Here is a 26,429-nt window from a genome sequence, read left to right as displayed (position 1 = left end):
ATTATGTGTTTACAGGTGTTTGAGTTGGGGGCTGTAGGTGGTGACGTGGTGTTCTGTTGTAGATCTTCTTGGGCCAACCTTGAAGTAGCTGGTTTCTGGGTATTTGGCCCCAGCCCTGGCCCGCGCGTGTGTGTGTGTGAGAAACTTCTCCAGTGGGTAATTAAGTTTTGTTTGCGTGGTAAAGGTCTTGTAATTTTCAGTCTGTCAGTAAGATCAGAGCGGATGCAGTGGTATCTCAGGGCTTGCCTCCAGCTTCCATCCAGTACACACCACACAAACGATTGTTTATAGACCTGTAGGTAAGTGTAGCAGTCAGTGGGTTTCCAGTAAAGACTGGTGTCACTGATTTGTACTGTGGTGTCCAGGAAATGTATTTCTCGTGTGGAATAGTCAGGACTCTGATAAAATCTCTGTGGAATTCTAACATCCTACTTTCAGTGTCTCTTTACTGTGGGTCCAAATGATTGAGGTCATCAATGTAACTTAAGTAAAGGAGGGGTACTGGAGATGAGAGCTAAAGAATCACTGTTCTAATTCGGCCATAAAAATGTTAGCATACTGTGGGGCCATGCTGTGGGCACCTGCAGTGCCACTAATATGGAGGTACAAGTTGTTGTCCCCAGATTGGAAATAATTTTCTCACCCACAGTTACATAGGTCAACTACGAGATGAGCTGTGGTAATATCAGAGGTTATAGTCCATCTTCATGTGGAATATTGGTGTAGAGAGCCTTTACATCCATGCTGGCCAGGATGGAATTGTCAGGAAGGTTTCAAATGTTTTGCAATTTCCTCAGGAAGTTAGTGGTGTGTAGGAGTGCTGGTGGTGTAGGGTTTGATGAGGCAGTCTACGTAGCTGGACAGTCCGGTAGTAAGGGTGCCAATACCTGAAATGACAGAGCATCATGGATTTCAGGCAGTAAGTAAAAAAAAAAAAATCCCAGGTCGGGGCTCAGATGATGTATCTGAGTGAATATGGCCTCGAGTAGAGGCAGGGAGTTCTTATGTAGATGGTGTGGTTTCTTTTGGAATTCTAAAGTGGGATCTGAGCAAAGGTCTGTCAGATGTGGTGTTGAACAGAAGGCCACCAGACAACTATCCATAGTCGTTACTCAAGATAACAATAGCACCCTCTTTGTCAGCCAGCTTGATTATAATGTCCAAGTTATTTTGGAGACTCTGGACAGCATTGTGTTCAGCACAGTTGAGATTGTATTTCATTTAATGTTGTCTGTGCATAATTTCAGTCTGCGCACAGTTGCGGAAGCTTTGTGTATATAGAAGTCTAGAATGTCACTATTCTCATTGGGATTCACATACAATTCTTCTTTTGGTGTCGCTGGAGGGGCTCTGGGAAGTCAGGCTAATGCTCGTTGATGTGTTGGATGTATTCTCTTAGAAGGAAATGATGAAAGAAGGCCTTGACTATGAACTTCAACTTATAAATTTCTCTGTGCGATCCGTTTTCAAAATCTTGGATATCAGATGCAAATTCTCAGGTACTTAACAGAATGGCCTGTTCCTCCATTGACGTGTTTGCTGACCAGTGACAGTGAGCTCACTCTCCGGATGTACAGCTAAAATAGAGAGGCTTGTTTAAGGAAGGAAAACTTTTGTAGGGAGGTTAGTGTGAGAAAAATGTTTTTCACTTGAACCTCTTTAATCCAGCAGCCCTGGGGAATAGGGTATAACAGATTATGGAATTTTCCAGACCGTGGAGGGTGGAGGTTCTGGGAAGGGGGGGAGTGTGTGTGTGGGGGGAAATGGGGTTTTAGGTGAATTGGCGGGGGGGTGGCACTTTCTGCCAGGGTCACATGTGGCCCTTTTGCACCCTGTCAATCCCAGGCACCACTGACTGCAGCTATGCAGGTAGTAGGGGGGAAAAAGCTTTTCTGTGGAAAAGTGTATCACTGCTCTGCTGTTCCCCCCAGATGGAGGAGAGGGTGCAACAGCATGCAGTGCTGCTGCTTCTTCCCCCCCCACCAGTGTCTGAAGCACGGGCATTCCTGGATGAGGGACACCTGGATTACAGAGATTCCAGTATATTAGATAAAGGTGCTTAACATAACCTGCTACTAGTAGTGCATGTGGTTTTTAAACTGCTGTCTCACCCTGCCTTTGGTGAAATCTTACCCTTCCAGTGAGCCGGGGGGGGGGGGGGGGGGGGGGGCTGAAGAATGGATAGCAACTTAGTCTTGTATACAGTGAGAAATTGCATCCTATTAAATGCCTTACAGGCATTTTCATGTAATTTTGCATAGGCAAGGACAAGTGCATAAAATGACACCTAAATTTTAGGGCATGATTAACTTCAGCAAAAATAAAACAAAAGCGGTTGTCACTTTAAAGTATAATAAAATAATTTATTATTTTGGGTCTGCCCCGTGAAAGCTCACTTATTCAGATCTGCAGATAGTAGCTATTTACAGTACAGAACTGTCTCCATATTTAAAGAAGTGGTTCTGCTCCAGGGAAGCTCATCACCTAATGACTGCTTTTTTGGTTTTTGTTAAGATACAGACTAATAAGGCTACTTCTGTGTTACTATTCAGCAAAATATGCAATCTCATTAAATATGACTTCTGTACCTGAAGACTGGAAGATAGCATATGTACTTCTATTTCAAAAAAGCCCCATTGCCAATACCTTGGATTACCAATCAGCAGTAACCCTTATTCCTGTACCTGGCAAATTGATTGAAATAATGATTAAAAGTAGAGTTAAGCACCAGGATGTATGATGGGGTCTAACAAGCCTGGTTTGTGCAAAGAGAAATTGCATCTTGCTAATCATCTGTGTTCAAAAAATTTTGATAAAAGTAGTGATAAAGGAAAACCAGTTGATTTAATTTTAGATTTTTAAAGGGCTTTTGATAAGGTGGGCAGCTCAAACTCATGAGGGAAAAGTTTGTTGTAAATCAAACTGGAGGAGAGAAAACAGAGTAGAAATAACTGATTAATGTTCATCATAGCAAAAGTTAAATTGGTCTCCAATGGCTGTAGAGATCCTGGAGCAATTGAGAGGGCTGAATCATTCTGGACCCTGCAGCAGGGTGTTTAAAGTTCCATGGTGGGTGTTGAAAAGGGATGCGGGGTAAGAAGACAGTTGAGGTTCTTTAGGAGGATTTTAAACTGTTGAATGGACAGCATGATGACAGATGGGCTTTCAGTATTGATAGATGCAAAGTAATGCTCAAGTTTTAATATCACTTGCTACTCCTAGGTGACAGGGAGAGCATCTTGTTTGGGAGGCAAGCCCTCACTCCACCCCTTTAGCCCTGCAGAGTCAGTCTTCCCTGCTCCTGCCCTCCCCCAGAGGAGTCCTAGGCCAGCTGCAACTGCACCACCCCTCACAAGACCCTAAGCTGCCCAAAGAAAAGTTTCTCAGACTCCTCTTTGCAATAATAGGTATCTAAAACAGTGTCACAAGGAGGAGGGAGAAAACTTGTTCTTCTTGGCCTCTGAGGATAAAACAAGAAGCAATGAGCTTAAACTGCAGCAAGGGAGGTTTAGGTTGGACATTAGGAAAAAGTTCCTTACTGTCAGGGTGGTTAAACACTGGAATAAATTGTCTAGGGAGGTTGTGGAATTGCCATCTCTGGAGATATTTAAGAACAGGTTAGATAAATGTCAGTTGGGGATGGTCTAGACAGTACTTGGTCCTGCCATGAGGGCAGGGGGCTGGACTCTGACCTTTCAAGGTCCCTTCCAGTCCTAGCATTCTATGACAATCATTTGCTATGACCAGTGCAGATTCTGGGGCAGCTTGCTGGGTTCATCAGTAATTTCCCTGAAACCTGAATAGCACATACTGGTTCCTCAGCTGCCCTGGATTGTATCAACTCCTCATCCTTTACCCAAAACCCCTGACCGTGGGGAGGAGGGGCGGTGTCTGGTGGCCATGCCATTACATCTGCCACTCATGAGGGTTTGGGAAAGAGAGATTTTTTTTTTTTTTTTTATATCATTGTGTGCAGCTTGATGAAGACTGCTGTTTAACATGCAGCTGAGATTAAACCTGCCAAACAAGGTGGTAGGCTGCACAAGGAATAGAATGGGGAATAATACAGATGATGTGACAAGACCAGTATATAAACTAGGTGCATACCTCCTTTTGAAACAGTGTGCGGTACTGGTCACTCCATTTCAAAAAGGATATTGAAAATTACAGGTAGGGGAAAAACTCCAATGAACAGTAATGTAAAAAACTGAATTCTTTTATGCCGCTGCTCTAGTCACCTTTAAAGGGTGCATGAAAATGACAAATGACTGAATGTATGTCTAGCCTAATCTTCAGGATAAGGAGGGGCATGTGCTAACAAACCCAACTGAACAGCTCAGTAGATGGAAGGAACGCTTTAAATTGCTACTGAACTGTGTTGCCCACATAGAACCTCCCAAGTTACTAGCTGTAAACATACAGCTGAAAATTAACAGCAGCCTTACAAAAGAAGAAATCGGAAATGCCATTGCCCATCTAAAAAAGCAGAAAAGCACCTGGTCCACACAACATCCCCACAGGTACAATCAAGGCAGGCAGGGAGACATCAGTCAACACTATGTATAATCTGTTTGGGACACTGAAGAGATCCCACAAGACTGGAAATATGGCTACTTTATCCATCTTCCAAAGAGAGGCAACCTGAAGAGTGTAAGAATTGGAGGAGCATGACATTACTGCCTATTCCAGGAAGAGCATTCAATAGGATTCTCTTGGAGAGAAGGAAGACAGAAATTGGTAGACAGCTCAAGGAAAAACAGGCCAACTTCCAAAGCAAGAGATCCTGTACTGACCAAATAACAATTCTCGGCGTGATCAGAGAACAGTGTCTCAAGTGGAACTGTCCCCGTACATAACCTTCATAGACTTTGAAAAAGCCTTTTGACAGCACTGAGACACACTTTGGAAACTGCTGCAACACCGCAGCATCCTATCCAAAATTATTAACTTGATTCGTTCAGTGTATGAACCCTTGACATGCCAAGTTGTTCCCAATGGTGTCTTACAGAATCCTTCAGCATCCTGTGGGGAATGCAACAAGGGTGCCTATTGTCACCTTTCCTGTTCTTGGTCACAGTGGACTGGATTATGAAGATGACATGGCCATCAACGAGGCATTCAGTGGACATTTTTCAAACAGGAAGAGGACTTTTTTTTTTTTGGTGATGTCGACCTCCTTTCACACCAGCAGGAAAGAAAACGTCACAATGCTAGACAAAACTTCCTCAGTGACTGGACTGAGCATTACCAAGGAAGGACCAAGACAGTGAGGATCAGCACCACTCGACAACACCACCCTCACCCTGGGTGGGGGGATGACCTGGAATATGTGGAGCAGTTTACCTACTTGGAGTATTATGGGTGTAGATGGAGAACAGCTGAGGATATCAGTGCCAGGATAGGGAAAGCAACAGCTGCATTCAAGAGTCTCCTTCCCATATGGAGCTCACAAATAATGTCTTTGAAGACAAAAGTACAGCTCTTCAATACAGATGTGAAGAGTGAGCTCTTGTATGAATGTGAGACCTGGCATACTAAGAGGTCTTCAAATCACAAGCTACAGGCCTTCATAAACAGATGCCTGAGGTACATCCTTTTACATCAAATGACAAGACTTTAATCGCAAATGGGGATCTTTGGAACAGACCAGGCCAAGATCCAATTGCCCTTGAAATCAAAAAAGGAAGTGGGGATGACTAGACCACACACTCTCAGAAAACCATCATCTAGTATCGTCATCAGGCTCTCACATGGAAACCACAAGGAAAACCACGAGGAAGACCTCTGACAATATGGAGAACATCTGAGATTGAAGGACAACAGCTGGGGTACTCCTGCAGCCGTCTGGAAGTGTTGTCCCAAGATAAAGTGAAGTGGAGACTTGTAGATCACCTATGCGCCACACATAGTACAAGGGTTAAGTAGTAGTTTAGTAGGTCTTGTGCTTGTCCTCCCCATCTTGGGAGCAATGGGGCATTTGGTGAAATTGAAAGACAGAGTTCACTTTATTGGTTATGAATTATTTTTATGAATGCCTAACTGACAGTTAGTCCAAAACTTTAGTAACAATCCAGAGATGGATAACAAAATCCCAATGTAAACAGGGCCATGGAAATCAAGTGATGTAGCCTTTTGGCTATATTGGGGATGGCTTATGTGACAAAGTCCCTTGTCAGCCCTGTGGGTCCCTGCGCTTCCTGGTGGTTCTCTGTTGTGCCTCAGAGACTCACTGAGACCCCTTATCTGCCCAGGCCTTTCCAAAGGCAGGAGTCTCCAGTTAGTGAGCTATCCTCATCATAGGCAAGTCCAGAGTGGGGAGGATAAAGCCAGTCCACTTGCAGGCCCACGCCTGCTCCAGTGAAGTAATCCCTCTGGGGAAGGGTGGAGGGAGTCCAGACCCACCCTCTACCCTGGACTCCGGCCCAGGGTCCTTACGAGGACAAGAGGCAACTGGCAGGGCCTTCGCCCTGCTCCAATGTAGCAACCTCACCCTCGGCTACTTCACCCACCGCTTCCCCATGGTACCCTCTTGCTCACTCGTCCGGAGCGCCTTCCAAAACCTTACCCCCTGCAACCAGTTAGGGGGAACTTCTTATAGGGAGTGTCGGGCCTCAGCTGACCAGTGAGGGCTGATGCCTAATAAGGCCCCAGCTGGCTGTCCTAATTGGCCTAGTCAGGGAACAAGAATGCATTAGCCCACCACCCTGCATATCTTCCTTCTAGAAGGTTCCTGAGGCTTCCAGGTAGGGGTCTGCCACATTTAACAATTTACAGGTTTTTCTCCTATTGGCTGCATCTACACTAGCCCTAAAGCCCTGTCTGCTGTTAGGAATAAGGGGATTTAGAAGTTGCTGGAGTCGTTTCGAAAAGGAGACCTGTCTGGATGAGCCGCGTCAATTTCCGAGTGCTGCGGCTGCTGGCATTCTAATGAGGCGCTGAATATGTATTTCAGTGCTTCATTAGTAAACCTCGAAGCATGGCTATTTTGAAGTTTTGGGCTAGTGCTGACACGGTCATTGTGTATTTTGTTTGGTTTGGTGTTAATCCTGTCCCATATGACACAAGCTGAAGAGATGAAATAATAGTGTCTACACTCTACACCATGTGAAGGGTGTGGGGTGTTACTGATAACAGTTTTAAATTACACCTTTGGCTCTATTGAAAATTTTCCAGTGTAGAGAAGGTCTTTATATGCCCGTAAGATGAAGATAATGAGGGTGATTATTTAGAGCATAGAACGATCACTTTGTCTACACTTGCAGTTAGTCTGCTCACAGATTGCAGCATGCTGCCAGCACAGTAGCATGACTACACTTTTGACACTTGAAGCAGCATTCAGAGATGCACTCTGGGCAGCTATCGTATAGAGTACTGCTTCTGCTGCTGTTGAGCCTTGTGGGAAGGTGGAGTAGATGTAAAAGGGCATCCTGTGTCCTGTCTCCATGCTGTGTGATGCGTTGCTCGCATTTCAGCCCCTGTGGTTCCATCTGCATTTTGGCACCATCTTTTTTTTTTTTTTTTAATTTTTATTTTTTTCTGTGCTGAACACTCTGCCTTCTTAGTGTGTGGGAGTGGTTCCAAACTGGTGGTGGGGGGGTGGAAATGCTGATAGGTTTCACTTAGATGTTGCAAATGGCAGTTGAGTTGAGCAGCAAAGTGAGGAGTTGCACTGGTCTTACCACACATAGGCTGTGTCTATGCTAGCATTCTTCTTTTGAAAGAGGCATGCAAATGAGGTAGATTTACATATCTAGCATTTCATTTGCATATTCTTTCAAAAAGACGAAAAGCCATGTAGACGCAACTCTTTTGAAAGTATACCTCATTTTCAAAAGAACTTATTCCTGTTCCCTTAGGAATTCTTTCAAAAATGGGTTATTTTTGAAAGAGCTACATCTACACAGCTTTTCTTTCAAAAGAAGCTCTTTTGAAAGAATATGCAAATAAGGCATCAGTATGTAAATCTGCACCGCCATTTGCATTTTTGATTTCCTTCATGCATGCCTCTTTCGAAAGAGGAATGCTAATGTAGATGTAGCTATAGTAGCTGACACGTGATGGTATTTGTAGAAGCGCTGACCACAGCAGAACACCATTTTTGGGCTTGGCAAACAAGCACTCAGTGGTGGGATCAAATCGTCTTGCGAGTCTGGGATGAGGAGGAGTGGCTGTGAAACTTTTGGATATGGAAAGCCTCGTTCATGAGACTGATGTGCTTGCGCTCACTCGGTACCTGTCTGTGAATGGGCATGAGAATGAGAGCTGCCCTGCCAATGGAGAACTGTGTGGCATTCGTACCGTGGAATTGGCTGCTCCAGACAGCTACTGAACAGTTGCCAATCAGTTTGACGTGGGGAAGTCAACCATTAGGCTCAGATGGAGGTGTGCAGGGCCATTAACTGCATCCTGCTCTGAAAGACACTGACTCTGGGCAATGCATGTGAAACTGGGATGGCTTTGCGTAGGTGGACTTCCCTAACACTGGCGATAGATAGCATGCATATTTCAGTGCTGGGACCAGACCACCTAGCCTAGGTGTCTGCAAACTGTGGTTCTGGAGCCGCATGCAGCTCTGTAAGGACTTCTTTGTGGCTCCTGATGCTAAATTACAATGTTGGGGGGGAATCCCAAATACCCTCTCCTGATTATTCACAATATTTTGGTAAACATCTAAAAGCTGAACAATGAACAACTCATGTCAAAATAGCAATATGTAATCTTGAATTGTTGGGTAATATGTTCAGTGAATTGTGGGATTGTATGTGCAGTATTCTTAAAACAGGTTACAAAAGTATGGTTTGATTTTTTTTATTTATTAAGGACCATCTTGTATTCACTTGCATTGTGGGTCTTGAATTATTGAGCTGTTTTTTTTTGTTTTTTTTTTTTTTTCTTAACTGAATTTTGGAGCAGGGAGGAAAAGGCTGCTCTTGCTGTTTTGGTTGCCAACCCCTGACCTAGACAGTGTTCCCTGTAAACTGAATGCTTGGGTAGCTGCCCAGGAGAGATTCAGGTGCTACACAGCTGACAGCATGTGTTTCTGCTGGTGATGTACTTAACAAAATTTATTCTCCCTCTGAAAGGGGGGGAAAAGTATAGGGAACCCTGCACTTGGCCTCTGAGCACATTAATCCAAAGGGATATTCGGACCAATACAGACCTACAAAATTCTTGGCGGGCATGCCTCACTTCCTGCCTCTCCCACCTCCTCCCACTGTATCCTACACAGTGTAGATACCTCATGCTTTGTGTGTGCTCTATGTATACTGTTTTAATAAAATTGTGTTTCAAAACAATCTTTATTTCCATTACATGTAAGTGAGCAAGCAATAGTATGCCACTGTAGAGCTCAGGGCAGTGCATGGACCAGTCGGTAACCCTCCTTTCAACACAACCAGTACATTCCTCTGTGTGTGTGTGTGTGTGTGTGTGTGTGTGTGTATTTCAAAAAAAACAAAAACCAAAACCTTCAGTTTCATCATCAAATTTCTGCCTCAAGGTAACCCTGACGCTTACAGCCCTGTGCTGTGCTCCTCCAATAGCCCTGGTATCAGGCCGTTCAAACTCTGCTTCGGAGTGCTATGCCTCAGTGATCCAGCTCTGAGTGAAGCCTTCACCCTTCCCTTCACAAATATGGAGGGTACTGCACATGGCAATAACAGGTATATTAGCAGCAGTCAGATATAGCTTCCCATATAAACATCACCAGTGGGCTTTCAGACAGCTATAAGCATACTCCATAGTCTTTCTTCAGCCGCTCAGCCCGTTTATTGATCCGCTCCTTGCTGCTGTCAGGGCTCCTGGGCTATGTCTACACTACTGAGATCTTTCAAAAGAAGCTCTTCTGGAAGAGATTGTCCATACAGCACCCACTCTTTTGAAAGAACAGGCCAGGGATTGAAACTGAAGACTATTCCTTTGAAAGAAGGCCCTGTGGAGCATCTCCACACGTTGTCTTTCAAGAGAAGCTTTTGAAAGGGGGCACTCTGCCTAAAACAGGAAGGGAAGAGTGATTTTTGAAAGGAACACCACATTCTTTTGATTCATTTTCAAAAAGATGCTTTTTGCATGTTGATGCTGCATGGGCTCTTTCGAAAGAGCCCCCCTTCTTTCAAAACAACTTGCTAGAGTAGATGCAGCCCCAATGCCTGGTTTTGTAAGCCATGACATTATGGGATAGGCAGAGTCTCCAAGGATCACAGTGGGCATTTCCATTTCTGCTATGGTGGCCTTCTGATCCAGGGGAAAAAAATGCACCCCGCCCCCTATTGCAACTTCTTGAATGAGTTTCAAAAGATGTGTGTCATGCACTTTGATGCAGGCTGGTGCAGAAATGTTTGTGAAACATCTGCAGTGATCCACAAAGGCCTGCAAAACCATGGCGAAAGATCCCTTGTGGCTAATGTTCTTGGAGGCGAAATTATTTGGTGCCAGAGTTGGAATGTGTCATTTATGTCTCCATAGTTTTGAGAAGCTCATTCATGCAAAGCCATCCACAACTTCATGCATGCTGCCCGGAGTCATGGTCTTGTGGGGCAGGATGCAGTTGATGACCCTGCACAGTTCCATCAACTCAAGTCCAATGGTCAGCTATCCCACTCTAAACTATTTGGCCACCAAGTAAAAGCTGTCTGGAGTAGCCAGCTTCCACAATGTGAGAGTGCCTGATACTTCCTCCACTGGCAGGGCAGCTCTCATTCACATGTCCGAGTGTCACAGGGGTAGGGGTGAGCTCATCATAGTCCAATGAAAAGTGGCTTTCCTTATCCAAAAGTTTAGCAGATATTGCTAGTCCATTCCAGGCTTGCATGGCAATGGATCCCACCACTTAGTGCACGTTTCCTGAGCCATAAAGTGGTGTTCTGCTGTAATCAGCACTTCTATGAATGTCACAAATCTTGTGTTTGTATGACTGTTGCATGGTCTGGTCCTCATCACTTTGTAGCTTCAGGAATAACTTTACTGCCATTTGTGACATGTTAGTGCAATGATTCAGCATTTTTCATTAATCGCTATGGATCCATTCCCATAGACCAAGGAGGTGGCGCACACAGTGCACCACAGAATTTGTTGAAAGATGGTGCCAAAAGGGAACAGAAGCTGAGAGGTTGCTGTGATGCAAACCAATGTCCCACCAAACATGGGCAGGCCCCAGGATGCCCCACAGATTTCCTGTGGTAGAAGGGCATTAAATTTTTCACGGCCCAGAGTCATGCAGATAAGTTTTTCTGGGTCTAGGCAAGGGCTTAGTCATTCTTTATAAAATATCATTGAGGAATTCACTTTCTTTTTTTAAATAGCAGCTTAAGAGCTTAAATGCTTGATACTGGTTTTGAAAGTTGTGGTGGTGGGCAGAGTGGAAAAGTGGAGGGTGGACTTGTGCTATCTCTTTGCTGGTAAGAGTTAGACATTGCTTTGATTAGATACTGTAGAAACTCAGATGACCATAAATAACAAGTACTGCAAAACTTGTGCCTAAAATTTCCTCGCAAACGTTAGTTTCATAAACTTGTCAAGTAGTCCTGTGATACCTTAGAGACAAACAAATGTATTAGGTCATGAGCTTTGGTGAGTAAAACCCACTTTGTTACAACTACTTGTTTGTGAAGCTACAGCCTAACGTGACTGACCCTATGAGCGTGTACAGCATGCAAGATGGCAGTTTGTGTGCTCTCCAAATCTAACATCTTCCTGAGAATGCAAGCCCAGTTGTATGTGTCTTAGTCGTCTTAGTAAAATCTACAAAGCGGCTTTAAGAACTGCATTTTCTGTGCCTGATCTTTTGCATGCTGCCTGTGCGGAGCTCAGGTAAATGTTAGTAATATCTATCTATCTTTTGTAAAGGGTTCTTACTTAATGTTGAAGGTGGAGGGAGAGGAAGGGTCTGACTAAAATCTTAGGAGTAACATGCCTGTGTAAACTGTTGATGACTAACAGGATTTTCATTCTTTTGAATGAACTGTCTTTCTCTCAAACTACTTCGAATTTAAGTTCATTTTCTATTCTGTCTTTGTGAGGTTTGAGTTCTTTAACTTGACCAGTTTAGACTGAGTACATCTGTAGGTGTGTAATTGGCCTTATAATCAAACTGTGCAAAACCTTCAGTTGCTTTGCAAATTTAGGGCCTCTGTGTAAAGTTTTCATATAAAATATGTACTGTTTTATACTCCTTGACATTTGCTTTATAGTGAGGGGGACTGTATTTGAAACCAAATTACCCTTCAACATACAGTAAACCCTTGAGTTATGCAGGGGTTACGTTCCAGCAAAACATCCCCACCACCCCTGGTGTAACTCAAATTTTCATGCAAGTTGAGGGGAGATGGGAACCAAGCTGCAGCCTGGTTCCCAGCTACCCTGGGCTTGCAAGAGCAGTGAAGCTAGCCAGCCTACCAGGGATGGTCAGTTTCCTGGCTCCCAGGTTGGTGGGGAACCGGGAAACTGGGGCACCTGGTTCCAGTCTCACTGCTGCTTGCAGGACCGGGAAACTGTCTAGTCATGACAGGTCAGTTTCCCTGGTTCCGCAAGCCTAGGGGAGATGGGGAACCAAGTGGCAGCCTGGCTCCTAGCTCCCTTGCACTGGTGGTACCTGGGAAGCTGACCAGCCATGAGCTGGTCAGTTTCCTGGGTCCTGCAAGCGGCAAGGAGAGGTGAAACAAGTGGCAGCCTCATCTGGGGCTGCCCCTGGGAGGCTGGGGTGGGAGCCCTGCTGCGGGGCTCTGGGGACCCCGCAGCTGGCTCTGCTGGTTTGTGACTGTGGGGGTCTCCCTAACTCCCTCCTGCCCCCACATACACCCTCTCTTGTAAATGTGAGATGTGTGCATTTGAAATATGTGTATCTCAGGGGATTACTGTAGTCTGAAAATGCCTCTTCATATTATTGGGAAGCAGAGAGCATATTACAGAACTGATTTCTGTGGGACTTCTGTCACACCTTTTCCCACATAAAAAGTTATGTAGCACCTTAGTAACTAACAGATTTATTTTTGAGATTTCATGGGTAGAACCTACTTCAGAGGATGGGGGTGGTGGGGAAGTGGGGAAGAGTCCAGGCTTTATGTAGCAAAGGGAAGATAAGGGTGGGAAGAGGTTTATTAGTCACTAGTCTCACCCCCTCTAAGACTTTTCCAACAGCACTTTAATATTTTGAATACCCAGACATCAGAAGTTAAAGGTGATGGAAGCTGAAAAGTTTTTTTTTTTTTTTTTATCATTGTATAAACATAAGAACATAAGAATGGCCATACTGGGTCAGACCAAAGGTCCATCGAGCCCAGCATCCCATCTGCCGACGGTGGCCAATGCCAGGTGCCCCAGAGAAGGAGAACAGAAGACAATGATCAAGTGATTTATCTCCTGCCATCCATCTCCTGCCCTTGTTATGAAGGCTAGGGCACCATACTTTATCCCTGGCTAATAGCCATTTATGGACCTACCCTGCAAAAATTTATCAAGCTCTTTTTTAAACCCTAATAGAGTCCTGGCCTTCACAGCCTCCTCGGGCAAGGAGTTCCACAGGTTGACTGCGCGCTGTGTGAAGAAAAATTTCCTTTTATTAGTTTTGAACCTACTACCCATCAATTTCATTTGGTGTCCCCTAGTTCTTGTATTATGGGAAAAGGTAAATAATTTTTCTATATTCACTTTCTCCACACCATTCATGATTTTATATACCTCTATCATATCGCCCCTCAATCGCCTTTTTTCCAAACTGAAAAGTCCCAGTCTCTCTAGCCTCTCCCCATATGGGACCCTTTCCAAGCCCCTAATCATCTTCGTCACCCTTTTCTGAACCTTTTCTAATGCCAATATATCTTTTTTTGAGGTGAGGAGACCACATCTGCACGCAGTACTCGAGATGTGGGCGTACCATAGTTTTATATAGGGGAAGTATGATATCTTTTGTCTTATTATCGATCCCTTTTTTAATAGTGAAGACCTTTGTCATATTCCTTCCCCTTCCCCTCCATCATTGAGCAAATTGTCCTGCAATATTTTGTAGTCTTCTGTTGACATAAATTCCTACCCCAGTGTATACTGGTAACCAATAAAAGATCATACCTTACGTCCAGCCAGCTTGCATTATATTTGTGTTGGTTCTTTTTCAATATCACAAGCAAAGAAACAGTAGGAGATTTGTGAGTCTAAAGTGTGGGGAGGACAATAGGCATGGTGAGCATTTTAAATTACAAATATTGTGTCATTGAAGTTCATATTCTTAGCCTAGGAGAAGGTTAACTCATCAAGTTCATGGTTTTTTTTTGCTTTTTCATTTTGATGGCTTGGTGACTGAATTATGCCACTTTTTGGATAAGACTTGGCAGGCTGTTCCTGAATGAAGCTGACACTAAATAGCTGCTGAAACCCTGGAACAGAGCCTTTAAATTATCAATGGGACTATTTTTTGTTTTATGATATCATAAAATGTTTGCAGGAACGTCATTTGATCTATTCTTTTTTGCTTCGCTAGGTGCTTTTATTTACTAGTGCAATTCTTGGATTTTTTTTTTTTTTTCCCCTGCACTCCTAAAATGGCCATGAATTCTTTGTCTTGCTGTTTAACCCTGGATATCAATTACACTTTTCCTCTGGCCCATTCAGTTGTTTCCTATCATGGTAGACGTGCAAGTCAGATAACATATACCCAAATCACTTAGTGTCGTGTAGCCTTAGCCCAGCTTGGGATGCATTTGTATCCCAACATGAAAACAATGCAGCTACACACCACGGTCCAAATACCAGAGCTATTTCGAGTGCAGTATTGTGTTCACGGTAACACTTGTCATGTAGCCTGCACAGGGCTTGAAATAAAGTAGCTCAAAATAACTTAAGCAATTTGTGCACTAGCCCTAGCCTTACTGCATAAATCAGCATCTTTCACAATTGTGAAAATTAGTGTTGAATTCACTAGGTCCAGGTATCCAACACTCTAGCCCTGTGTGGCTATTTGGCTGGGTTGAACATGGTTAGTTGGCCTGAACAATTAAATATGTTTTCAGAATAGTGTAGTTTGTTAACTATAGTAATCCTTCAGAACTGTTTGGATACCACTGCATTAGGTGATGGCTTATATTGCAATCTCAGATGATCTGTCCCTTTTTATAGGATTCATTGTTTTGGGTGCACTTTCTGCAAATTTGATTCCAGCAAATGAAATCCATACAATAATTCTGAGCTTTGACTCCTTAATAATCCATTACAATTGACTGAACCACTAGCGGTGCCCTTCTCCACTCACCATTGACTGACTGTGCTCTTCCACCTTTTGTGACGTTACTTACTCTTATTCTGTTGTCTTTTTAATAGACATAACATGAACCTCAAATCTCATCAGTCCGTTCTTCTCTTTCAGAATAGTTAGCTTTCATTCAGACTGAAATTAGAATTTAGTGGTTTTAATGTCATAACTTTCAAATATGTTTTGTTGTTTTAAATACTTTAGGAGTTTAAAAATGGAAAGTGGTTTTAAGAATAAGATGTCATCCACCTGCTCATTTCCCATTAAATGAGTTTTTTTTGACAACTGTGCTGAAATATTTCGTGGACTAACCAGAACTATCATTGCAGTGTAAATATGAAATTGGCTCCCCATGCATGTTGACATAAAATTTATAACTTTCAGAAAGGAGCTTTCCTATATGAGTGTACTAAAATCATCATGCCTGCTTCAGTAATAAAATAAAGCTCCCTGGAGTGGGGTCAAGTTGAACACTGCTTCGGGGGGGAGGGGGGGGGTAAATGTTGCTCTGACAGGTTTAACAGTTCCCTGCAATCTCTTTGGGAGACTTCAATTTATAATTTTGGAGTCCATTTTCTTAAATGAAGAGATTGACCATCCGTGCTTACGGTACATAAGAGACTGTACTGAAGAATGGAGAAGATGGGAATGAGCTTTTGGAGCAGGACTCCTCAAGTGGATTTCCTTGGAAAAGGGGAGGTGAATGCAAACCTACATCATCCCTCCCCCAAGTTACATAAAAATCCAGCTCTTTGAAGCTGTACCCTGTGGAGAGGCCAATTGCATGCTGATTGCCTGTTCCCAGGGTCACAAGATCGAGGCCCAAACTCTATGAAGGAGCTACTGAGGCAAGGTATGCGAGGTAATCTGTTCTATTGGATCAACTTCTGTGGTCAGACAAGTTTTCTAGCTGCACAGAGATTTTCCTTGGGTCTTTCCCAGACCTTTGCAACTGGTACTTGGCCCACTTCTGCGAGTTGGAGACAAGATATTGCCTCACTTGTCTCTCTAATATCCTGGTACTGAAAGTTCTCAATCTACAACAAGGTTGCACAAACTGGTTACTGACAGATTCATGTGGGCTCTAGTTACACACTATGAACTTGTAACCATACATCAGTCCTTGGTGGGATTTGAAGGACTCATCAGATGCCCTTGTTAGAGTTGGGGGGAGGGGGGCAGGGGGGATGTATGATCTCTGTTAAGCTTATTAGTATGCGTGTGGGTTGATGGTTTGTACTGTGCTCTCTGTAATGCTTGAGAGATGTGGTTGCTTGTAAAGTGCTGTGAGCTAACTGATAGCTGTGGGCTTCTTGTGCTGTTTGCTTGCTCCTCAGAGGCGATAAAAGCAGGCCTGTTCAAGCGGTCTGATTTGCTGGGGAACTTAAGAAAGAAGTTGTACGGTTTGGAACAGATGGTAGGCGTCCTCTTACAGGAGATGGCTGGGAAGTCGAAAGCCTAAAGGTGATGCCCTTGTTGTCCCACAGTGGGGAAATACAGGTGCAGTTGCTCTGAACTATGAGTAGCTTTTGGTTTTTTTGGTTTTTAAAAAAAAAAAACAACAAAAAAACCAAAACCTCCTAGTATATTACTAAGATAATCTTGGGTTTTGCTTCTGAGGAGGGAAGCAAATTTTTTTTTGTACTTTATTTCATTCATAACATCACAAATTTCCCTGAGGGCCTTTAGCATAGCTGCAATGGAGGAAAAAAAGCACGTAAAATGCAAAATTGTGACAGTTAAGATAAACCGGGTGGGAGAATATTTCCAGGGCAAGTATAATTTGAAACTTTCAACCACTCATTGAAATTGGTTAGAGTTGTCTCTAACAGTATCTGGATGTCATGGTTACTGTGGGCATGCATGCAAACTGTAAATGTTGAATTACTGAAAAGAATAGTACAGTATCCTTAATTCCTTTGATATTTCAGTTCATAGTATCCCTGAATCTGAGAGAATGTATGTAATGTGAAAGCAGCTTCCCTGTATCTATGGTGGGGGTTTAGGATCAGTCAGTGCAAGGGGATTATCTAGAGGGTTTGACAGGTGAGAGAGGTGACCTTTTAATTAAGGAAGGGCCATAGATCTTAACACTGGATTTTCAGCTGCCTTCTAGCATCATTAGATGGGTCTGTAGTCACTCGGAACAGTTCAAACTTGCCCTCAAGAACCTGGTTCTTTCTGAATACCCTTACCTAACTCAGTCAAGTCATGCAATGTGTTGCTTCTTGGTGGCTATAACTGTAGCCAGGTGAGTGTTTGAGTTCAGGATTATCCAGTGGCTCTCTTCCACCCGCTCACAGCACAGCATAATCATTCTTATGTATAAAGAAGTGCTCAGGCTGGAACCAACTCTATTTTTCCAGTACGATGAATTCACCATTTTATTGGGCTCCAGTGGTAGTACTGCCAGTACTAATTTTGAGTTAAAATGCAACAAGCTGAAGCTGGACAAACTCACATTGGTAATTACATAAATTTTTAGTCGAGGGTACAATTTACCAAGGGTGGTTGTGGTGGATTCTTTATTGGTAGTGCCCCCCACCTTTTTGTTTTTGTTTATTTGTGTGTGTGTCTCTTTCTGAAAAGATCTTTGCTCTAGGAGTTGTTTAGAGAAATGTCTGTTTATGCATGTGGGCAGGTAAGATTGTCACAATGATAATCGCTTCTAGTATTTAAGTTATGACATGCAAAGATAAAATACCTATGAGTAGGTACTGTTTGTATTGCAACTAAAATGTGACTAACTCTTGCAACGTGTTGCAGATATGCAGTTCTTTGCCTTTTGCCTGTCCTTTAGGGCTCCTGGAAGGAGTGACGTTTGGGGTGGTGCTGCTGCTGCTGCTGCTGCTGCCAACCCTCGGAACCCACGGCCCAAAGTGTGCTGTTAGTTGCCAGTGTAGGCAGTCAGGAAAAGGTATCTTAAAACACACAGGAGTTGTAAAAAGGGGTGGAGTGGCTTCTAGTTTGTGGCATTCCTAGGCAGTGAAGTTAAAAGTTGCCACCAGAACAGTAACTGTCAGAAGAAATGGGGGTGTTATGGGACAGCTTCTTCAGAATCTGTTAAGTCAACAGGGGTCATGCAACATGTTCACTTGCATTGTATTAACTTTAATAGGTCAGTTGTGAGTGCACTGCTGTATATGGCTGCTTATATATGTCACACAAATTTGAGTGTAGTCATGCACAGAGGCAAAAACTGGTGTAAAGATACAAAAATAGCCAGTTTAGGTCAGACCAATGGTCCAGTGTCCTGTCTTCAGGTGGTGGCCAATGCCAGATGTTTTTAAAGGGACTAGAATAGGGCAGTTAAGTGATCTATCCCTGTCATCCAGTCATCTGCCTGTAAGAGGCTTAGGGACACCAGGGCATAGTGTTGCATCCTTGATCACCTGAGCTAATTACCTCCTTCACCTTACTTCCAAGAGAAATGGGGGAATAAATTACTCCTTCAAAAAACCATGCTTTCAGGTTGCCTTTTGTAGTATAAAGAAGTACAAAGACAAACCAAAACACTTTTTGTTTTGAGGTCACCATTAGAAATAATTAATCTGTGTAGACTTCGTTGGTGGTCACCCCATAGTGAGCGGGATGTCGTCTTGCCACCCAATTTGTGAGTTCATTGATAGCTGACCAGCCCAGTTCTGGGAACTGCAGGTTTTATCACAGAAGGGGCAGGTGTTGGTTGTTGGAGGGACACAGGGCAGCTTTTGCTGCTCTCCTCCTTCTCCTTCTCTGCACTGCAGAGGGACCTCTCAAATTGCCCCACTCCCTCAGATTGCTGCTCTTGACTGGGGATGGTCTTGTGCAAGATTCTCCAAGTGTTGACACTGGTGCTGTACTTTTTCTCGTGTGCCTTCAGCATAGGAGACAGAAGGGTGTAGCTTCAAACATCAGGTAGTATTTTAAGTAGGGAGAGCCTGAAGCTGTGAGCTGTGGAGTAAAAAGAACCTGGAACTGGTTTTACCCACTTACAAATATTTTAATATAGTAGTCTCTCTCGAGTTATGCGAGGGTTGTGTTCCTGCCCACCCTCGCATAACTTGAATTATGCATAAGTGAGGAGGAGGGGGTGCCAGGAACCAGGCGTGACATTTCCCCAACTGGGAAGAAGCTGTGCCACCACAGCTGTCTGCTTTCCCAGTTTGCCCACCCAGCTCTCCCAGCTGAGTGGGGGACAGCTGCTGTGATGCAGTTTTCCCCAGATGGGAAAAACCACGCCACAGCAGCTCTCTGCCCAGCTGGGGGAAGCAGGGGAGAAACTGGAGGCAGTGGGGGCTGGTGCACTTTCAGTTTGCTCTTGTGTTAATGTAAGTTAAGTGCAAACAGAAATTGTGTATACCAGGAGATTACTGTACACTTAAAGCTCTTTAATCTGGCAGTTTTGGGAAACAGTTTATTGGATTATGGAACTTTTTGGACCATGGAGTATGGGAGGGTGCATGAGGGGGATGGAGGTGAGGCTGTAGTTTTGGCATCCTGCTTCTGGGGGCAGATGTTTGTAACCCCATCTCTCTGAGGCACCGCCCCCTCACCCTATGGGAATGGTGGGGGAAAGCCTCCAGAGGGGTGTATCGCTGCACTGCTGTGTGTGTGTGTGTGTGTGTGGCCCGTAGAAAGAAAACATTCTTTTTTTTTTTTGGAGGGGGGTGGGGTTTAGAAGTAACTGAAGGTTGGATGGAAGCTGGTTTCTGACTCTCTCCAAAATAGCAGTGATCATTTAGACAGTATGTAGTCCTGCCATGAGGGCAGGGGGGCTGGACTCGATGACCTCTCAAGGTCCCTTTCCGTCCTAGTATTCTATTATTCTGTGATATTTAGCTACAGCAGCAGTGGGCAACCTAGCTAATGAGTGGGCTGCATGAGTGGTTCTCCTTCATCTCAGTAGGCCACAAGGTAGTTACAAGGAGACAGTTTCAAGGGATAAGGTAATTTTGCTATTTATGCCTGTGTACTTAGAATTTGTGATGTGCCTCAGTTGAAGCCTCGTACTGCTTTGACAGGATGCAGAGTGCATTTATGGTCATTGTGTGCAATCAGCATGCATCTTTCTTTGCATGCCATTGCTTTATGTGCATGCCACTTTAAAGATACTGGTAGGGGGAAAAAAAGCTGATATAGATAGTGGGGAGTGGAATCTGGCATCACTGCCTGTGGACAGAGGTAACCAAAATGTCTCATGAGCCACAAATAGAACCCTGGTGGGTTGCAAATTTGCCCACCACTGAATGAGAAGCTGAATTTATTCTGAATAAGACAAATTTAACCACCAAAACACTTCTGCCTGGGAATACTATTTTTAGGTAGTCTTTCTAAACTTATTTAACAAACAGGTGTATCAGTCTTGAGTGTCATAACTTAAAATAGTTTTGTACTGAAATTCTAAAATGGAAGTTAATTCAAAACTGCTATCTCCAGAGGTAGTGCAAATTTGATTTTAAGAATCTTCTTTAATATAGCACTTTTTCATTTCAAAATAGCTCCATTGCAAATAACTTAACTCTTCTTTTTCTTCTTTCTCCAAGAAATGACTACTGTTAATGCAGGCAGTGTTAACTTCAAATGGGATCCCAAAAGTTTAGAGATAAGAACACTGGCTGTTGAAAGACTATTGGAGCCCCTGGTTACACAGGTAAGATTTGATATATAAAGTTCTCAAATTTTGGTAAGTTTGAATGATTCTCAGACCTTGACCACTGAACCAGTGGAAACCTGGTCTGAAATAGTTGGGTGGAGAAAAGAAAGAGAATAAGTATTTTATTTATTTATGTATTTATTTAGCTCAGTCTACTCTGCTGTTAATCATGCTTCTATTATTCTTAAATTCTTTTTGCTTTTGTCACAATTTTAATATAACCCAATGCTTCATTTAGTCAGAGGTGCAAAACACATCAGCTTGCTGCTGTTTTATTGTATTTTCTCTCTTTATTCTCTTGTATGGTATAATTTTTTTCAACAAGAATCAGTTAGGTGAAAGTCTTATTAAATTGTTCTTGCCTAAATAGGGTTCTCCACCACTGTGTCAGTAGAAACTGGGGGTGTGTGTAGGGCTGAGGTTGTCTTGCATTATCACTTTGGACTTAAAGCCTTCACTTATAGTAACTGCTAGAGTTAAGATTGTATAACAACTTTCATTTGAATTCCATGGTAGATAGAAAAATTATAAGCAAAAAGCTTGATTTGGGGAGAGCAGCCAAATAGTGAAAGTTTGAGCACAAATGGTTATTGCCTGGAGTACAAAGCAAACTAAATATTTTCCTATTTCCAAAAAAAGCTTTAAGTATTTTCACATCCATAGCCAAAATTATCTAGGAGGAGTAACAAAGCTGTAATAGGCAATGGAAGAAACTCTAATTTTAGGGAAAAAGTGTCTTGGCCACACTTAGTTTTCATATGACACAGAACTCTCTGACAATTGCATGCTTATTAGTAAAATGTCTGGTAAACTTGTGTAGCATGCAACTGCTGAAGACTTTGCTCTCTGTGTGACTAATTACATAAGAAAGTGTACTGAAGGAGATAAGTAAGGGAGGGTGCATACCTTGTAAGGCCTACAGGGTGGCAACACCCAATATATATACTATGGGCACTGTGAAGATTTGCAGCAGAGGATTTCTCATGTAGATCTCTTAAGCCTTATCTACATTACTGTGGGCTGTCAACCTAAATTAAGCAATTTTAGCTTCTTGAATAACTTAGTTGAAGTCAACATACTTAGGTTTGCTTACTCTGGCAGTTGACATTCTCCCATTGACTCAGCTTACTACTTTCATATTGGTGGAGTATTGGAGATGACGGGAGAGTGCTTGGCAGCCAGTTTATCGCATCTATAGACATCATAAATTTATCCTCACTAGATGGATTGCTGCCTTTGATCCAGCCTGGAGTAAAGACCTACTGTTTGAGTGCATTGTGGAGTTAATTACAGTGGAGTCTAGCCTGTTCTAGAATATGGAATTTAAACTTGTACAGGATTTTTACAGTTTGTACAGGATGTCACAATTCCAGAGAGCTGAAAAAATTTCACTATATCAAGGTCTGTAGATCCTGCAGTCAGGTTCTTCCTCCAAAGCTGAATAACATGTCTGTGTTGCTACTGCAGCGTCTCATTTCCCTAATTACTCCTTCTGGTCTCCTTGTCTAGCAGCCAGTGTCAGTATTTTCGCAAAACCTTGTTCATATCTGGCTCCTTCATCTTCAGTGTTTCTGTTGTCCCTGCTTGCATTTCAGTTGGGCATCGTCCATGCTATCTAGGTGTCAGCAGTGGCGATTTTGAAAGCACAGGAGAGAGTGCACCAGAATAGGAAGCTTGCAGCATGCATACATTGCAAGAGGCAGAAAAAGCTCCTGTTGCCTGGGGCTGGAATATACTCAATGCCAACAGATTCTGGAGAACTCAGCTACCAAAACTGTCTGCTAACCTGTGCTTGGTAGAGACCTCTGTAAAGGCTTACAAATTGGCCAGATTTTCCCCCACTGTCCCCCCATAGAGTATGGCAAAAGGCATGTACCTGACAACTTCAGATCTTGTCACACTTTATATTTCTGGTCCACAGCATGGGCACTAGAATATCTAAGTGGAAAAAATGGCGTTTTTTAAAAAAGGTGGGAGAAATAAGTTTTTTTTCCCCATAGTCTTCTTTTTTTGGGCTGGAACGTGCCAGAAATCTTCATCCTGAAACAGACATTTATTATGGGGGGGAAAAAAATAATCTCAAATGATTTAAAACATGAAGCTTTACAAGTAACTGAAAAGAAGGTCTGAAAATGGGAAGTATCATTCGGTGTTAAAAGGTAGTATTGCCAACTAACTGCATCTTGAACAGTGATTGAATTAGAACTTAATGGCAGGTTGCAGCCATCTAATTTGGCTGCAAACTTACCTTGCTTTCAAAGTCCATTATCCCCGTCCTTGATTGTTTTTTGTAGATGTGCCACTTAAATCCTGTTAATCTTTTCAGATGTTTTAAAGTCTTAAAATTGGCCTGAACTAATTGTTTCAAACTTTATCATGTGAGGCCAAATCAAAAATGGCCCATGGCCTTTTGCTGAAACTGCAACATAACAACAATGCACCTAACTTTTTTCATCAGATTTTTTTGTCTGCTGCTTAACTCCCGCCCAATGCTATACTAAGCATCTCAGCTGAAGTTTATCGTATTTATCCAATTAGAATATCACTATGCTGCTTGATTAAAGAACCAACAAAACTGACAAGAATGAATGACTGTAAGTACTGCCAATTTGAAGTCAGCATAGGTATTCCAAATATGCTGTTGATTCAGAAAATCCAAAGTTATTAGGTTGATAAACTTGTATCTGTTTCATATAATTTTTCATTATACATCTCAGCTACAAATTATCCTTTTTTTTTTTTTTTTTTAAGGTTACAACGCTGGTTAATACTAGTAACAAGGGTCCTTCCAACAAAAAAAGAGGCCGTTCTAAGAAGGCTCATGTTCTAGCTGCATCTGTTGAACAAGCAACAGAGAATTTCTTGGAGAAGGGAGACAAAATCGCAAAAGAGAGTCAGTTTCTAAAAGAGGAACTAGTGGCAGCTGTGGAAGATGTTCGCAAACAAGGTAGGTGGTAAATTTCAATTCAGATTTCTCAAGTCTGTCTTTTAGCTATTCTTTCTAATGCCCATAATTTTGTTTGTGTGCGTTTAGCTTCCAAACTATCCTTTAATTTCCCTCAGCTGAGAAGTATAAATGTAGTAGTTTAAACCATACAGATGTCACGAGTAATATTAGGGCTGTTGAGATTTAAAAAATATTAATTGTGATCAATCGCACAATTTAAAATGTTAATCATGGGTGATCACATGATGTTGGATAACTGGGGGGTTGATAATCTCCTCCAGCTCACAGCTACCAGAAGCTGGTTCCACAGAAGGGGCACAGACATCTGGCAGCACTCCATCCCCCACCTCCCTGATTATCTGACATGGTCAGTCCCAGTTGTTGTTTTAATTGGGATTTTACTGTACCAGGGCTGTTGATTTAATGCACATTACTACTTTAAATGCATTATTTCTGCCCTGCATGAATCACAGTAGTTCATGGGCTTCAAACAAGGGCACAGGATGAATACTAAGGAATGGAATCTTGACTGTTACGAGTTTATAACTAACAGTTTGTCACTTACTTGCATCAGAGATGCGTGCTCTTAGAGTTCTTCCTCTTCTACCATCCATCCAAAAAAGATCACCAAGCATTTGCTCTGTCCCTTGCACAGTTCTTGCTCTCTACTTTTCCTCTTTTAACAAGGTGTCACTGACCCTTGTTAATTTTTCTATAAAGGCTAGAAATGTTTTACTAATAGTTCATATGGTGAACGCTTGAGTGCAACTGCACATTTTAATGTTGAAACTGATATATGCTTGTTGGTTAGTGCTTGTATGCATACGTAGTGAGGCTGGTTTCTTTGCGGCCCTGAAAGTTCTTGCAAGACTTAAATTGGGTGAGATTTGTGCCCCTATGTAATTAATGCTAAGTCAGCTACCTGCCCTCCTCCTGCCAAGGTAGCATAACTACTGTTTTCTGTGTAATGGGACTATGCTGAGAAATAGCCTCACTCCTTTCCCCACTAATTCCTTTACCTTGTAAATTTACAGAAACACTAGGTGAAGCAGTTCTTTGATTTGGAAAAACTCAGTGGTAGAGGAGGGATAGCTCAGTGGTTTGAGCATTGGCTTGCTAAGTAGAGGGTTGTGAGTTCAATCCTGGAGGGGCAATTTAGGGACAAATAGGAGGAGGGGGAAAAAGGAGGGGTTGCTTGGCCCTGTCAAGAGGGCAGGGAACTGCACTTGATACCCTGAGGTCCCTTCCAGCTCTGAGGGGCGGGGTGTGTGTGTGTGTCACGCGTGCGCTCTCTCATATATATTTTAATGGAAGAATTAGCTTGCTTAAACCTCATAGGTGCCTAGTGCAGGGGATTTTGTACCTTTTTTGGCATAGTTTTTGTACTGGCTGCTTTTGGAGCTGTATGATACCAGACTAGATAGACTAGCAGAGATCCAATACAGTTTTGCAATTCCTGTGTCTCGACTTCAGAATTTGTTTTCTATTTTTAACATCTTCAGCTGAAAATTCTGTAGCTGGAAAGCTGTTGCTTGGAGTTTGGAAATGGTTTTGTTTTACAAAAACTCCAGACTGCTTCATGTGGCAAAAGACTGAAAGTGGCACATGGCTCATCTTATATATCTTTGAAGAGCGCTGTGGGACTGTCATTCTTGAGTGATCAGACCTCATCCTGTTTTTGGGGCCACTCTGGGCATAAGCAGGGATGGTAGCTGAGTGACTTGATCTAAGGTTTGACTTTTCTCTCTTGACTAAGTGGGCTAGCAGCTCTTACATCAGTTAAGTATTTCTTTAAAGAATCAGTTGCAAAGAACTGTTTGCCATTGGAAGCTCTTCTCAGGATATAGCCCTGCAGAACTTTGTAGAGTTCAGAATTACACTAATTCTATGCTTTCGTGCCTCAAGAGTTCTTCAACACATTCAAAGAAGTTATACATTTCAGTTGGTGGTGGTGGGTTTTTTTTTCCCCCTTCAGTAGCCATATCAAGGAACAGCTTTTCAAGCTCCTGTCTGAGAATTTTGTTTGAGTTAGGTTACTGTTGCAGCATCTTCACTGAGGAAACTCCAGTATACTATTCAAAGTTCTAGCCCATAGACTTGTGTGGGGGCTAATCTGGCCCCACTGGAGTCTGTCTTGTCTCAGACGTCTGTGGCATCAGGACTTCACCAGTTTTCCTCTTCTAGAGGAATTGCAATCAGTTGCAAAAGCACTGAGCACCTTTCTCTGGTTTATAGAGCAGCCTGTGCCAATCTGAATACCTTTCGTCATATATCCAAGTTTAGCAGTTGGCTTAGGGTTTATTGTACATTGTGGGATCCAGCTCCTAGGAATAGATCTGTCGCTGTGGTTTGTTGTTGGTTTTTGGTTTTTTTTTTTTGTAAGTCTAAAAAACAATGTCCATGGTGGCTTTAAATCAAGTGAGTGCACCAACCTTTTCTGTGAATGTTTGTTTCAAACAGCCTGTGAGTGGCTGCTAATGACTCCACAATGACATGAAACAAGGTCATATGATAATGGACTCCATTTTGGGATATCCATATTTTTCCACTGTCTAATCTGAGAACCAGGCTGGGGGGGCAGGGGCAAAAGCAAAGAATGGCAACATCTG

At 42.8% G+C, this 26,429-nt stretch overlaps 1 protein-coding gene across 1 annotated transcript in view; it reads left to right on the top strand.

Moving 5' to 3' along the window:
* The window catches only part of CTNNA1 (catenin alpha 1), a 175,085-nt gene that overhangs the window by 11,028 nt on the left and 137,628 nt on the right, over window positions 1–26,429 (top strand). The window contains exons 2-3 of the mRNA XM_075010136.1: window positions 20,764–20,870; window positions 23,625–23,820. Of these exons, the coding sequence (XP_074866237.1) occupies window positions 20,766–20,870; window positions 23,625–23,820 (301 nt within the window). The 5' untranslated portion in view covers window positions 20,764–20,765. The remainder of the gene's footprint in view (window positions 1–20,763; window positions 20,871–23,624; window positions 23,821–26,429) is intronic.

This window comes from Carettochelys insculpta, chromosome 15 (assembly GCF_033958435.1).
Source record: "Carettochelys insculpta isolate YL-2023 chromosome 15, ASM3395843v1, whole genome shotgun sequence".
Lineage (NCBI taxonomy): Eukaryota > Metazoa > Chordata > Testudines > Carettochelyidae > Carettochelys > Carettochelys insculpta.
The sequence above is the reverse complement of the archived record's forward strand: the minus strand, read 5'-3'. Positions and strand labels throughout refer to the sequence as shown.